Raw genomic sequence first — 12,842 nt, 5'->3', positions numbered from 1 at the left:
CCCCACATTCACTTGTACATTACAGCACACTGCAGTACAGTACAGAATATATAGACAATGGTGCCAATCAACTATTGGAACAAGTTGAAACTGCCATTCAACGAGTGTACTGTAGCCAGTCGTGCCAGTTAACAGTCTTCAAACCTCGCATATCTACCGCTGTGGGCATATAATACTAGTAGGCGGTCGGCTTGACGTGCTAATTCTCTGTAATTATCTAAATGCACACTGACGTTACAAATCCATACCTTATGTAATAGAGACAATTAATATTTCGAGATCTCTAGCGAGGCACTCGCACTATTTGGGAGACGACGTGATCTACCTATTTCCAACCACCCCATTTGCTGCCTTGGATGGTAATATTACCAGCTACTTCCTGCTGACAACTTTATAAGCAGTCTTTGTTGGTAAGAAACTTTTCCCATGCGGCATTGACATCATCAAGAGATATCCTACCCTCCCTTTGCAAACGTAATAGTATGTCTTCCTGTCCATCCTCTCCACTTTGGCCGTACACTTTGCCCGGTTCCAGGGAGTCAGAGGTTGATGGCCAAGGCCCGGCTCCATGCGCGAAGGCCACGAAATCCTTTGCCAGAGCGAAAGCCGTGTCTCGTGCGCCATGGGCAAGTTGATCGTTGAAGTTCTGGAATAGGAAAGCTGCATCGAGCATATGTGTAGAGTACCCTTTAAACAAGCCATCCCAGGGATTTGGCTCCTCGAATCGATACAAGTACGCCTTCCCTGGAAATGATTGTGCAAATGTGATTGCTGGTAATTTGTATGCAATGTCACTTGCAAACAGCACTACAATTGTCCATGCCACCTCATCAGATGTCGAGGGGCTGAGACCATATCCTTCGAAAATGGCCCTTGCTGCTGATTCCCCTAGGCTGTTTGAAAAAGACTTGCAGAAAGCTGCTGCTATTCCACTCCTACGCTCGGCAAGGCCCATGTATGCAAAAACATTGCCCTTTGTAAAGAGGTTAGGTCGATCTTCATTCATGACATGGAAATTGGCATCTTACATCGTGCTTGCAGTGTCCGATCAATAGTTCTTTGCACCACGTTGAACCAGGAAGTGAATCTATCATTTCCTCTACTTGGCCGAATGTCATGGTGCAAGGGATTATGTCTCCATCCTGATAAGGGGTAAGCGGAACGGTCATAGGTGTCTTTTGCACAAGTTCATCCGGATTCATGGTGAGCAGTCGATGGATCCTTTCTTCTGCAGTTGAATTTTCGAGCCCGAGATGTTGCATGATCTGATTGTATGTCTGTTCTGCAGTTGAAGGGGATAATGGCTTGAGCATCAGAGGTGTCCCCGACATAGAAATAGCTCGGTTGAAAAGAGCGTCTTTTGAGAAAAGGTGAGTGAGTACGGAGACTCCAGAACGTCAGCAAAAGGAATCCACTGCAGCCAAAAAAAAAAAGCTTACCGGCGCCTGCACTCTCTCCAAAGAGTGTTATATTGTCGGAATCGCCTCCGAATGCCGTAATATGAGTCTTGATCCAGTTCAAAGCGCACCGCTGATCCCGTAAACTATTATTGCCAGGATAACCAGCCCTTCTAAGCTCCTCGGAAGTTAGATTGCCTGCAACCGCGAGTCGATAACTATTGCGATCAGTGATATTTCCTTGGGGGGCATCAACAATGATCCTACTTGAAGTTGATTGCGACCACGGGCGTCCCTTGCTGTATCGAAAGCTTCACCAAGTTGGTACAATCATACTGGGGCCACCAATTTGCCCCCATTATGTAGCCTCCACCATGCACGAAAACCATGACCGGTAGAAGTTCTTCTGAGTTCCTAGTAGGAGTCGTGATGTTCAAGTTTAGACAATCTAGATCCGACATGGGCGGCGCAGGTGGTGTATCCAATGTCTGTTGTATGAGGCTGGATTGTTCGAATTGGCATGCTTCTAAAGAGATCACTCTCGGGCTGTGAGGTCAGCTCGCTTCCACATCGCTGCATTGCACAGCTCTCTTACCCTATCTTAGTTGCGTCGACTCTATCGTCGTAGCGATCGACCATTTCTGGTTTGGCCAAACGGTCCTGTAACCGCGCATATTGAATACCTAGGTATTGTACCAACCCTTCACCATCATTGCCCACGAAGTCCCCAAAGGGAGTCTTGAGAATATTGTCGGCCATGATGGTCGTCTGTGGATTTGGATATTTAGATCGTGGAGCAGTTGTTCGTGTATTATCAGTATTTATGTACTGGTACAAGGCTAGCTTGTTGAGGCACAGCACGCATTAAAGACTAGACATGGAGCACAGACGACGCCTGAATGTAAACCCATCTCTTGGCTACTTTTGGTATCGTGCTACTGGCTCTGCAGATAGCAACAGGCAACAATATCGAAAATGAAGTTCTCTCCGGGGCGTGCATTGGCAAATTCTGACGTACACACTACACACCGTAGGAAACTTTATCTCATCTTTCGAACGCTTAGTCTATGTGTAATGACTTCTTCGACATCTCAATATTGGTAAACGAAACGTTGGAGGATACTGTTGGGGTATCTGCTCTGAGAGTGCAAGGTAGTGGTGGGGTTCATCTCGATGTGGGGAACATCTAGATACATTGTGCACTATAATAAGTGGTATGCGTTGAACGTTATTCATGGGACATTTTCCATACCTCGCACATTGTAACGACCTCTGTGGGCGTTATTAGTGGTGCCTCCCAAAATCCATACAATGACACTCGAGACTGATGTCAATGGTCGAACGTATGTAGTGCACCAGAACGGGCAACGCACGCACTACGTCCGTAATTCATTTACTGACCCCTGGAAACCATCCTCCACCATCCTCATCCAGCATGGCTTCGGGAGGCATTCTGAATTCTGGTATCACTGGATACCCTTGCTCAGCCGCAATTTCCACGTCATCCGTCGCGACCTTCGCGGCCACGGCTTCTCTAGTTATCCTCAAGAAGACACAACGTACGATTATTCAATTGAGACAATCCTAGATGAAGTCATCGAGACATTAGATGCGCTAGGCGTCGAGAAAGTGCACTTCTTGGGGGAGTCTACAGGCGGTATCTTAGGGGAGATCCTGGCCGCCAGGTACCCAGAACGACTCCTTTCCCTAACTGTATGTTCCACGCCTACGCACCTCCCTCAGGCTGCCTTAGATCTATTTGCTTTCGGGAGAAAAGACTGGCCGAGTGCTTGCCGCGAGCTTGGGTCAAGAGGGTGGGCTGAAGCGTTGAGTCGAATCCCAGGTACAATCCCTATAGATGACCCTGCCTACCTTCCTTGGTACCTCGACCAGATCAGTATTTCGAGCGGCCAAGGTCTCGCAGGCTACGCAAAGTTCCTAAGCACACTAGACGCGCGACCGTACCTTCAGGATATACGCGTTCCGACTTTGATATTGGCACCCAGCCAGAGTGCTGCCGTGAGAGTAGAAGATATGATGCAGTTGAAAGAAACAATTCCAAACGCCCGCCTCGAGGTAGTACAGGGACCGGGGCACGAGATCTACGTCACACAGGCTGAAAAGTGTCAGCAGGCGTTCCTTAAATTTGTGGCGGAGATCTAAAGGAAACGGCTGTAGGAAGTCGAGTGCGGATTTGATCAAATCTCAATGTTACTTTTGAATACATGAACCGCAGATATATACCTACATAATATAGTCCTCTATAAGGAAAAATGGCGCGCACCAATCGTGTGTCCTAGGCAGTGAAACTGCTGCATACGTCTTGTTACGACTTGTACAGCCTGAAGAATGAATCTAAGAACTGTCTGAACACCTCACTGTTGGCATGGATAGTTGCAATCGGCAAAATGGCTTTGCAAGCAAAGCTGGTGAAGGCGATTTCCTGACATGGAGTGTAGATCAAAACGTTTCTCAGACACAAGTGCGATCAGTATCCTTAAAGCGTTGATTGCACGGGTTAGAGTTAGACCGGATTGAATCGTGCAACATCATGAGGAAAGTCTCAAAAATATATTCAAACTATTTTTCTCTTGATCTTATTATTGATCACGCTTTGATCTCAATACTTCGTATCATCTCTCCTCCCAGACGTCTGATCTCGTTATATATGGCACCTTTGTTAACGTCAATACTCGTGCCATTCCCGTCTGTCAAGTTTGCACCATCAGACTTGGCGTTATTCGTCGTAGATGGCAGGCTGTTCCAATCGGCTTTGACTTTCCAAGCACGTTGGCCAGCGACTGTTGGATTAAACAGACCACATATTACATTCAATGCATGTGGGTCCCAAAACCAGATGACAGTGTTGCCATATATCTCTTTCAAATCATTGGTGAAAAGATGCACAGGATCAAACCCGATATTCTGTAACTCTTTCGCTCCCATATCGCCTTGCTGGAGCTGGAGATTTTTGAACGTTGCGGTTTGTTTTCTTTTCCCCTTTGTTGAATATTTTGACGAGAGATGAATGACTACATCATAGTCACGCAACTCAGGGGCAAAGAGATGATCTGGGGTAGATTCAATGCCCGCATCAACTCTAGCCTGCTTACCAGTTACGCCTGCAAGAAGCTTTTCCTCTTGTGCTCGCGTAGAGCTGGTGGCCGCTTTTGCGAGTGCTGTCATTCTTGCAGCTACGACCTTCTCAGGCTTGGACTTATCAGTCCATGTTGTCCCTTCACTGTCCAAGTTTGTGGCGGCGAAAAGCGCAACGCGATTCATGGCAGGATCAATCCTTCGCCATGCCTCAAAACGGGTCTGAATTTGCTCGACGTCTTCCGTTGTGAACGTTCTGGCCTGTAAATTATCAGACATTCCAATCGGCTCACTTGTGCCGGCCGAAAAGTCAACAATAAGAGGGACATGGCGCCAATCCCACCGACTGATGAACATTAGTGTCCTCAAAAAGCCTACTGTCGCACAAGCGGGAACAGGCCAAGGATGGTGTTGAAGAAATGTTCGGACAACGAGGAGCTCAATGAGTTCGGGGGCAAAATGAGGCGAGAGAAGGTGAGCAGCGAACCAACGCTTGGTCATTCGTATCGAGGGTGACAGAGCCGGAAATCGTGTGCAGAGTTTTTGAAGCATTTGAGTATGGGCAGGTACGTGGATATAGTCATGTTTGTAGATTGAGAGAGCTGCCGCTGCAGCTTCGCGTGACGGAGAATCCAGTAACTTGTCCTTGAGTTGGCGCCCGAGCAATGTAGCTTCACGGTCATGATAAATTCGGAGACGAAACGTGAAACCGGGAGGCACGAAAATGTCCAAGAATCCCTGATTGAGATCCGGGTGGGAGGGGTTCTCTAACCCTAGGCGAGCACTTTCACCGTTGCCGTGAGCGTCTAGCAGATCAGCTAGCTTCAAAAGGAAGGCAATTTTTGTGCGTTGAATCGCACACAGATCATCGGGCCATTGAGCAGACCCTTCGAATTGTAGAACCATAGAGGCAGGAATATGTTTGACGTCCATATCTACATCTGAATATCGCAGCAAAGGGTCAGCGGCACTGATTGTTCGGACCTGCAGCGGCAACCCTTCTAAGCCGCGGATATCTTTTTCAAGTGCTGCCAACGCATTCATACGAGAGGAAAATGCAGATAGATTCGATTGACCTTGAACAGATCCGGATGGAAGTAGATGGGCGAGCGGGTCACTAGTGAACGTAGCCTTTGTACCGGCCTGGGGGTTCAAATGTCTGTCGAGTACATGGCGAATGATTTGTTCTAGTATGGAGGAGTTGTTCGACACCGGCCATACTACGCTTTCAAGAATGCTGCCGTCCTTGAAACGCCTTAGTTCAGCCTTCTCCCCCCAGAATTGACGGAATGACGCAGCTGCCTTTTTGTCCTCGGCTGGTGGCCCGTGGTCAACTGATCGATAGGCGTTGCTCGGATCGATAGCAAGGGAGACTAAAACATTCCTTTCCTTGTCGAGAGAAGGTCTTGTTGCCTTCACACTCCAGTCACTTGTGGTGGGAATGGAGAATGAAATGAGAGATACTCGATCAGTGAGCGCACGCTGGAGTAAATCATAGACTTTTGAACAGCCGTCGATTAAAGCCGCATGTTGTTCATTGTTGTCTGTATCGGGCGCGATAGCATATAGTGGGATTTCGATAAAAGCGTCGAAGCGATATTCCAGTATGTTCGTCTTCGTGATAAAAGTTGATTCGAAGTGATCGGCGATTGGGTCGGAGAGCATGTCAACTGTAGTCTTTGCTTCATGTTGCAATTGATAATAGGCCCATTTCGTCATCTTGTACAGTATGTTCAGATTCCGAGAGCCATCGAAGAGAAGCGGCGTGGAATCTCCCTTTGGGTTTGAGACGTTGTTCGATGAGAGCAGGAATGGGGTTTTGGTCAGGTTGTGTCTAGCAATAAACTGTAGGGTCGCCTTGAACAACTGATAACTGCTGTAGCCGGAAGACAAACGGAAAGCTCCTGTACCGGAAGTTGGTTGAAGGAGGAGAGCAACAATGATACTCCATTCAAAGTTGCCAAAACCTCCTCTGAAAAGTTGACTCCCGAACCCACGTTGCTTCAGCCAGACGCGTCCAAGCATGCAAGCGTCCCTGAAGGTTTCAACCTTTGCGGTCGTGACATGGAGTAGTTTAAGATACTGCGTTACTGATGCATCGGCTTGAATTGTTGCATTGTAGAATGGCGTGGCAGGAGAAGATGTTAGCCGATCGTTGTCCTCTGAGCTGTCGCTATGTGGATGTAAACGAATACAACTTGATGTTGGCAGAAGGCGAGTCTGCGGGAACGCATTTTCAGGGAGAGCTAATATTATGCGGATCCAGCACTTAGACTTCGTGAAGTCTGCGGAACTGCCGTCGCCGCTAGGTTTGACAAGAAGCACAGGCTGCAATTGATTGCCATGCATCAAGTCAAAGGAGAGCTTGTACTTATTTCGTGCCGATGACCGTAATCCAGCTGCCACGCAAGCCAAGTAGAACGCGCGTTTGTAGAAATATCGATGGTTCAGATAATCCTTGTCTTGGAATATTGTCCGTGGCATCGTGACAACCATGTCAATGACAGCGCAGTCATCTGTTCGAATAGCTATTTTGAGGGGATAACTGCCAGTAGCGTTGATATTTGCGGGCCGGTCGTATTGGAGTTTGTATTTTACGTCCGCGGGTGGAAGAGGTTGGGGGAAGGGTACGGTGATACCCTCACCCTTCAGAGCTTTCTGAGCTTCATAAAACTGGGATAGGTTAGCTATCGTGCGAAGTAAACCAACCTAGCGAAGTACATTACCGGCAAAGGTGGACGAGATGGTATTTGCTCAATGTGTTCCTTAAGCGCGCGCATTGCTGATTCGACTTCCTTTTTCCCATAATTGGGTCGAATTTGGTCCAGAAGCTCATCGACTTGAAGCTTAAACATGTTCGATCTGTACACCTCTGCGGTGTACACGCTTTCAGCAGATTCGGTCGCTGGCCGCTTGACAGGCTGTTTCTTCTGTTCTACGTTGTTCGCGAAAGAGGTGTTGCTTCCAGGCGCAGCCTTTTCTGAATCGGTCATCTCTTCTTCAGCTTTTGACGAGCCCGCTTCGCTAGAGACGTCCTCATCGACTGAGAGATCGCCGTCTCTCATGTCGCAAAGTTCCCCATTATCCTTGCGCGTGGGGACACCTTTTCCGGAGCGACGTGGCAGTCCAGCTAGATCTCGTGCGTCATCGCTCTCGCTGTGTTGGAGTTTTCTTCGTTTCGAGGAGGGTGACGCCATGTTGGGTGTTTGTTGCTTCGTGTTTGCGCAACCAAAAAAAAATTCGATGATGGACAGAAGGTGTGGCGCGCGGCTTAGCGCCTGTGGCTGATGCTTTTATCGATAACCTTTTAAGTTTTACAAGCCGAACATCGGCCATCATATATCCCGGACTATTTCTCTTCGTAAATTGTCGTTTGCATACAACCCCGCGATTTCTACTTTGGCTGGGCAGAAATTCAAGCGTGCATGTCAATTAAGCTATTCCTTCTTAACAGATGTCATGACTTTCCCAGCGACTTTTGAGAATGATGTCGAGGTTGGGGAGACGATACCCCCGATGACTGCGCACGTGAGTCAGACATTCAATGAAAGATCCATCTCCCCAGTTTCAAACTGATATTTCCAAGGCCGTGAGCGTTTCTTTGCCTACTTGGAGGGCCAATGTCGGCTACGAAGAAGGCGAAGAATGGGTCATTAGCAAAATGAAGACGGGCTATCCAAGGTTGACATCTTTCCCACACCGAATAGAGGACTGTCTAACATTATAAAGGTTCTTCATTCATAAGGCAATCGAGCGACTTGCCAATGCCATAGTGGAGAAGTATGGACACGATGGGGAGCGAGCCATGTTGTTTCCATCGCATTCGATAGCCCAAAGATGCCTGGATTATTTCAACACTCAAGCACCCCCAGAAGATCGTCAGCAGGCTAGAATACTGGATCTAGTCCCCAGTGCAGCCAAAGAACGCTCTGAAGAGCTCGAGATTATCTCTCCCAGGATCTCTGCATTCATATTTCCGGCGGTAAGCTTCAAGATCGCCAAAGCGTTCTGGCAACACTCGGGAGATGGAATTTCCAGTCGACGAGCAGAACATTGCCATGGTCTGTTCGAAAAGGGCGCTTTAGTGGACGCTTCCACTATTGATGGGATGCGACGTCTATGCAAGGGACCCAGGCGGTATCAACGCCAGACTTCGATCGATCTCGATACGCCTATTGATGTCCGTAACGATGGCAACGACACTCAAGATCCCAACGATTTCGTGGAGCAAAGATTTGGTAGAAATCTCGATTTATCACTGACAACAAATGCGAAACTTGCCGTTCGCCGTCGTATCGCAGGCTCACTTACTGCAGACGTTGAGCTCCCTGAAGCTCTCGCATTAAGCAAAGACGAGGAAAATACTCGGCAAGTAGCTGGCTTCTCGGAGGATGATGTTTATCTCTACCCCTGTGGCATGAGCTCGATTTTCAATGCGCACCGCAATCTCATGGCCACGAAAGGGCCTCTCCAGAGTATCGTATTTGGGTAGGAAAGACCAACTACTCTATGCAAATTGTGTCATACATATTGATTTGCCACAGATTCCCTTATATCGATACCTTGAAGATTGTACAGAAGTTCGGCCCAGGTTCTCATTTTTATGGCTTTGGCTCCTCCGAGGAACTGGACGATCTCGAAAAAAGACTGGAGGGGGGTGAAAGATTCCTGGCCCTTTTCACTGAATTCCCGAGCAATCCGTTACTGCGCTCTCCAGACATCGAACGGATACGTGATTTAGCTGACAAGTATGACTTCTATGTGGTTATTGATGAGACCATTGGAAACTTTATGAACGTGAATGTTCTTCCGTATGCGGATATTGTGGTCAGCAGTCTGACCAAAGTTTTCAGCGGAGATAGCAATGTTATGGGAGGAAGGTGAGTGAAAGCGCCCTCTCATGAGTATCCAGGTCCAGAGACTAACGTGACAAAGTCTTGTCTTGAACCCTCGCGCCAAATCGTATAAGCAACTCAAGCAAACCTGGAATAGCGATTACGTGGACAATCATTGGGCCGAAGACAGTATCTTTCTGGAGCGCAATAGTCGTGACTTTGTATCACGTATTGAGCGCATCAATGCCAATGCTGAGGCGATTTGCGATGTCTTGCGCGCACATCCACGAGGTAGATGATCCAGACGACACCACAATGCAGACCATTGATTAACAGTACCAGTAAAACAAACAAACTACCCAAAGTACAGTCCGACGCGGCAGTATTACGATAAATGTCGCACCGTACGCGGTGGATACGGAGGTCTCTTATCTGCCACATTTTATTCCAAAGAAGAAGCAATTACCTTCTTCGACAATCTTGACACGGTGAAAGGTCCGAGCCTAGGGACTAATTTTACATTGAGGTTTGTCGACATCTACAGTATGATATGTCAACTCAGTTAATAACAAAAACACAGTTCGCCCTATGTCATATTGGCGCATTACGGAGAACTAGACTGGGTAAGTTCTTATGCTACTCGTATCGCCTACCCTCCTAACGTTTAATAGTGTGCATCGTGGGGCGTGGAGGCCGACCTCGTACGCTTCAGTGTAGGGTTGGAAGATACCAATAAGTTGGTAGATACTTTCCGTCGTGCGCTTGAGGCCATAGAAAGATTGGCCTAGTTACGTAGTGATGAACCTGCAGCAGATACATCTTGATGTAAGAATGCCGACAAAGAACACGCGACTAGATTTGCATTTCTGCGGGTAGCACTACCAAATATACACGAACGCAATGAATGGTCTGCTCCAGAATCCTCAATTCATATTCATACCATTGAAGTCTTATAGCCATAGCTCCAGACATTGTTACACAGACACCTGATATCAGCTAGTACCACCGTACCGTCAGTCTGTCATTGATCATGTCGGGTATAGTTCCCAAAAAGTTAAAGGTCTTGAACGTTCGCTGTGATGACTAAGTAAACTTTCTGTTTCGAGCTGGAAAGGCAGACTCCAGGACCTTTCAATTACCAGCCGGATCAGGCTTTCATAATTTGCGAGATAGATACGATGCCCGTGTCTGCTCGCACACGGAAGATTCATGCGCATGAAATATAGCTTCATATCGACGTCCATGGCAATCAGAATCGATTGGCGAGCGTCTCGACGCCAGTGTGTGTGTGACACCAAAAGCAAGTAGAATCTTGAGATAATTACCGTCTTTATAATATCTACCGTAACACCTGCTAACCAGTCAAGTACCTAAGCTTTCGTGAATGCTATGGCTGACCGACTTCCTGATCGACTGCGATACCTGATTCAGTTGAGTAATCATGTCATAGACGCTTTTGAGAAGAGTCGGTAACCAGGAAGCTAGAGTTCTTTGCAACTTTCAAGGCGTGCGATACATCGATGCCGCAGTAGTAGTAATTAACTACTTCATAATTACAAAGATATCAAGATTCAAGGTGATTGAAGTCTGTCCGAGGGACCCTTCTTCGTCTATTCTTGCTTTAATTGGCTAGTGAAATCAAACCAAGTCACACTCGCCCCTGTACATGTGCAAATATTCAGGCCTCCGACGGCCTCCAGTCATCTCCCTGGTGGGCAGAGACTCGTTGGGTTATGGCATCAACTTCTTTTGGCGTGTTGCACGATATGCTTCTGCAGGCTCGCTGTGCGTGCCGAGGGCTGGCTGGCTCTGTGACACGCAAAACAAGATGGCATTGTTTCAACATCTGTCTACCACCCCGGTCAGAACTCTGTTGATTTGTATCTACTCAGGCTACGCCACGTTGATTCGGCGGGTTGTTCGTAAAGTGAGATCTCAAACGTTGCGGGGAACTTGCTAGGACATTGTTGGCATTTGTGAGTGATCTGGTCGAACACCGCCTGCTGCCTCAATTAGGCGATGATGATGGCGTAGTCCTTGCAACGCCACCTTGCAGCAATTGTTTTTGGAAAGTGTGCAGGGACAGAAGAAGACGACTGAGTGATAAGACGAGGATAGCCGACGATGTGGTCTTATCAGTGCCAGAATGATCTGTTCTTACTCGTACCCTTAGGAATGCATACTGTGGGTTTCTTTACTTCACGTAGGACTCGAGCTTTGGGCATGCTTGCCATAACTATGGCTACAACTCTAAGAGTACAACCCTAGTAATTAATGCACTGACAACAGGTAGGATACCTACTGTTTGTAACCAACACAGCCCTCCGATCGGGGTCTGGGAGCCTTGTCCGATAGCTTCTCGAAGCAATCTGTGAAATCTGTGACAGGCTCCTACTCTTAGTGCATTACATACTGATGGCGCAAGTCGACCAATTGAGACCAACAATAGAGCATAGCAGACTTGATACGTAGCGGCTTATGTCAGACATGCAATTTCCCTTGAGCATGTGGGCAGCTGTAGACCTTTGAAGGTTTTCTACGTCGGCGTTCACTGCGAAACATGTCAAACCACAGCAATGCCCCGCTGGAGATGGGCCACAGAGAGAGCATTGCATCATGACCGGGATCACTGGTGACTGCGCACGTTGGTTCACCCTCGGCTCTCCAGGCTTTGATCGAATCTTGCAAAACTACCTGCCAACCAGCCGCAAAACATGCCCAAAACAGCAAACCCGCGAGTTTCCATGATTGTACAAGCCCACCTACTACACTCAAAGTGGTAGGTAGGTACAAGAGCGATAGCTAACCCATAGCTTTGGGGCAACAATGCGTACATAGCTTGGTTGCTCGCTCGATGAATTGATGACGTTCCAAAGTTGGAATAGATATCATCGTCTTACTGTGGCCCCCGAGGATGATATGCAGGTCACCGGACATGGTTGAAGCCCTTCGATAGCTTCCAGAAACCTTCGCCGTCGCCGTTTCGGTATCCGGCAATAATACGATTGAGACAAGGAAAACAAGTCACTAGAGGCGGTATATTCATCACATGCAATCATGATACTTTACGGAGTACTACTTGTTGCATCGAAAAACATTTCGTTGGCGGACACAGTCGATTCACTGCACACAGTACCTGCACTGACCGTTCCTCCACCTCCACCTTACCTGTCAATTACATTGATGTTCCATCGATCGAGTTTAGTACATACATTCTGCCAGGGCAAGCAAGCAAACACGAGGCAAAGATGAAGATGGAATTAGCACGGCCCATTGTCGCAGCGATCGGGCACAGTGAGTAATGAAACAGTAAGCAACGCTGGAGGGCGAAATTTATCGCCAAAAAAAAAACATGACATTACACAGCACAGGTATGAAATCCAGGGGAACTCGGGTCGCGCGATGACCCCAAAAAAAGGCATGGATTCTTAGACCGGGCGATATCTCACGGGTACACAGACTACAGTACATACAGTAGCGAAGTTACTCTACGGAGTATGTCTACCTATGTATG

At 47.7% G+C, this 12,842-nt stretch overlaps 4 protein-coding genes across 4 annotated transcripts; 2 read left to right on the top strand and 2 right to left on the bottom strand.

Annotated features, from left to right (window-relative positions):
* Positions 1-314: 314 nt before the first annotated feature.
* BU24DRAFT_377241 (carboxylesteras-like protein) lies at positions 315-2,250 on the bottom strand. The gene is made up of 5 exons (XM_033524642.1): positions 1,993-2,250; positions 1,665-1,943; positions 1,440-1,615; positions 1,029-1,387; positions 315-973 (listed from the first exon to the last, which is right to left on the bottom strand). The coding sequence occupies exons 1-5, from the start codon at positions 2,154-2,156 to the stop codon at positions 392-394; spliced, it is 1,560 nt and encodes a 519-aa protein (XP_033380119.1). The 5' UTR covers positions 2,157-2,250; the 3' UTR covers positions 315-391.
* A 410-nt stretch (positions 2,251-2,660) lies between these two features.
* On the top strand, positions 2,661-3,578 carry BU24DRAFT_426878 (alpha/beta-hydrolase). The gene has a single exon (XM_033529075.1). It carries the CDS (start codon positions 2,709-2,711, stop codon positions 3,558-3,560), a length of 852 nt encoding a protein of 283 aa, XP_033380118.1. The 5' UTR covers positions 2,661-2,708; the 3' UTR covers positions 3,561-3,578.
* A 407-nt stretch (positions 3,579-3,985) lies between these two features.
* On the bottom strand, positions 3,986-7,696 carry BU24DRAFT_377233 (pre-rRNA processing protein-like protein Utp22). Its single transcript, XM_033524641.1, has 2 exons — positions 7,220-7,696; positions 3,986-7,166 (listed from the first exon to the last, which is right to left on the bottom strand). Exons 1-2 carry the CDS (start codon positions 7,688-7,690, stop codon positions 4,005-4,007), a joined length of 3,633 nt encoding a protein of 1,210 aa, XP_033380117.1. The 5' UTR covers positions 7,691-7,696; the 3' UTR covers positions 3,986-4,004.
* Positions 7,697-7,844: 148 nt separating this feature from the next.
* BU24DRAFT_398575 (cystathionine gamma-synthase) lies at positions 7,845-10,312 on the top strand. Its single transcript, XM_033525387.1, has 8 exons — positions 7,845-8,021; positions 8,080-8,174; positions 8,223-8,981; positions 9,038-9,373; positions 9,429-9,619; positions 9,671-9,854; positions 9,909-9,951; positions 10,000-10,312. The coding sequence occupies exons 1-8, from the start codon at positions 7,953-7,955 to the stop codon at positions 10,114-10,116; spliced, it is 1,794 nt and encodes a 597-aa protein (XP_033380116.1). The 5' UTR covers positions 7,845-7,952; the 3' UTR covers positions 10,117-10,312.
* Positions 10,313-12,842: the final 2,530 nt, after the last annotated feature.

The sequence above is a fragment of the Aaosphaeria arxii genome (genome assembly GCF_010015735.1).
Source record: "Aaosphaeria arxii CBS 175.79 unplaced genomic scaffold BU24scaffold_9, whole genome shotgun sequence".
NCBI lineage: Eukaryota > Fungi > Ascomycota > Dothideomycetes > Pleosporales > Aaosphaeria > Aaosphaeria arxii.
This window is presented reverse-complemented; position numbering and strand designations above follow the sequence as displayed.

Bases quoted from the DNA above. Each gene is read 5' to 3' on its own strand.
- BU24DRAFT_377241 (XM_033524642.1), bottom strand. From the start codon at position 2,156: ATGGCCGACAATATTCTCAAGACTCCCTTTGGGGACTTCGTGGGCAAT. The intron at 1,616-1,664 runs GTAGGATCATTG...TGATCGCAATAG, and splicing joins GTGGTCGCAATCAACTTCAA to TTATCGACTCGCGGTTGCAG. The intron at 974-1,028 runs GTAAGATGCCAA...CTCTTTACAAAG, and splicing joins TCGGACACTGCAAGCACGAT to GGCAATGTTTTTGCATACAT.
- BU24DRAFT_426878 (XM_033529075.1), top strand. From the start codon at position 2,709: ATGACACTCGAGACTGATGTCAATGGTCGAACGTATGTAGTGCACCAG.
- BU24DRAFT_377233 (XM_033524641.1), bottom strand. From the start codon at position 7,690: ATGGCGTCACCCTCCTCGAAACGAAGAAAACTCCAACACAGCGAGAGC. The intron at 7,167-7,219 runs GTAATGTACTTC...AACCTATCCCAG, and splicing joins CATCTCGTCCACCTTTGCCG to TTTTATGAAGCTCAGAAAGC.
- BU24DRAFT_398575 (XM_033525387.1), top strand. From the start codon at position 7,953: ATGACTTTCCCAGCGACTTTTGAGAATGATGTCGAGGTTGGGGAGACG. The intron at 9,855-9,908 runs GTTTGTCGACAT...ACAAAAACACAG, and splicing joins GGGACTAATTTTACATTGAG to TTCGCCCTATGTCATATTGG. The intron at 9,952-9,999 runs GTAAGTTCTTAT...AACGTTTAATAG, and splicing joins ATTACGGAGAACTAGACTGG to TGTGCATCGTGGGGCGTGGA.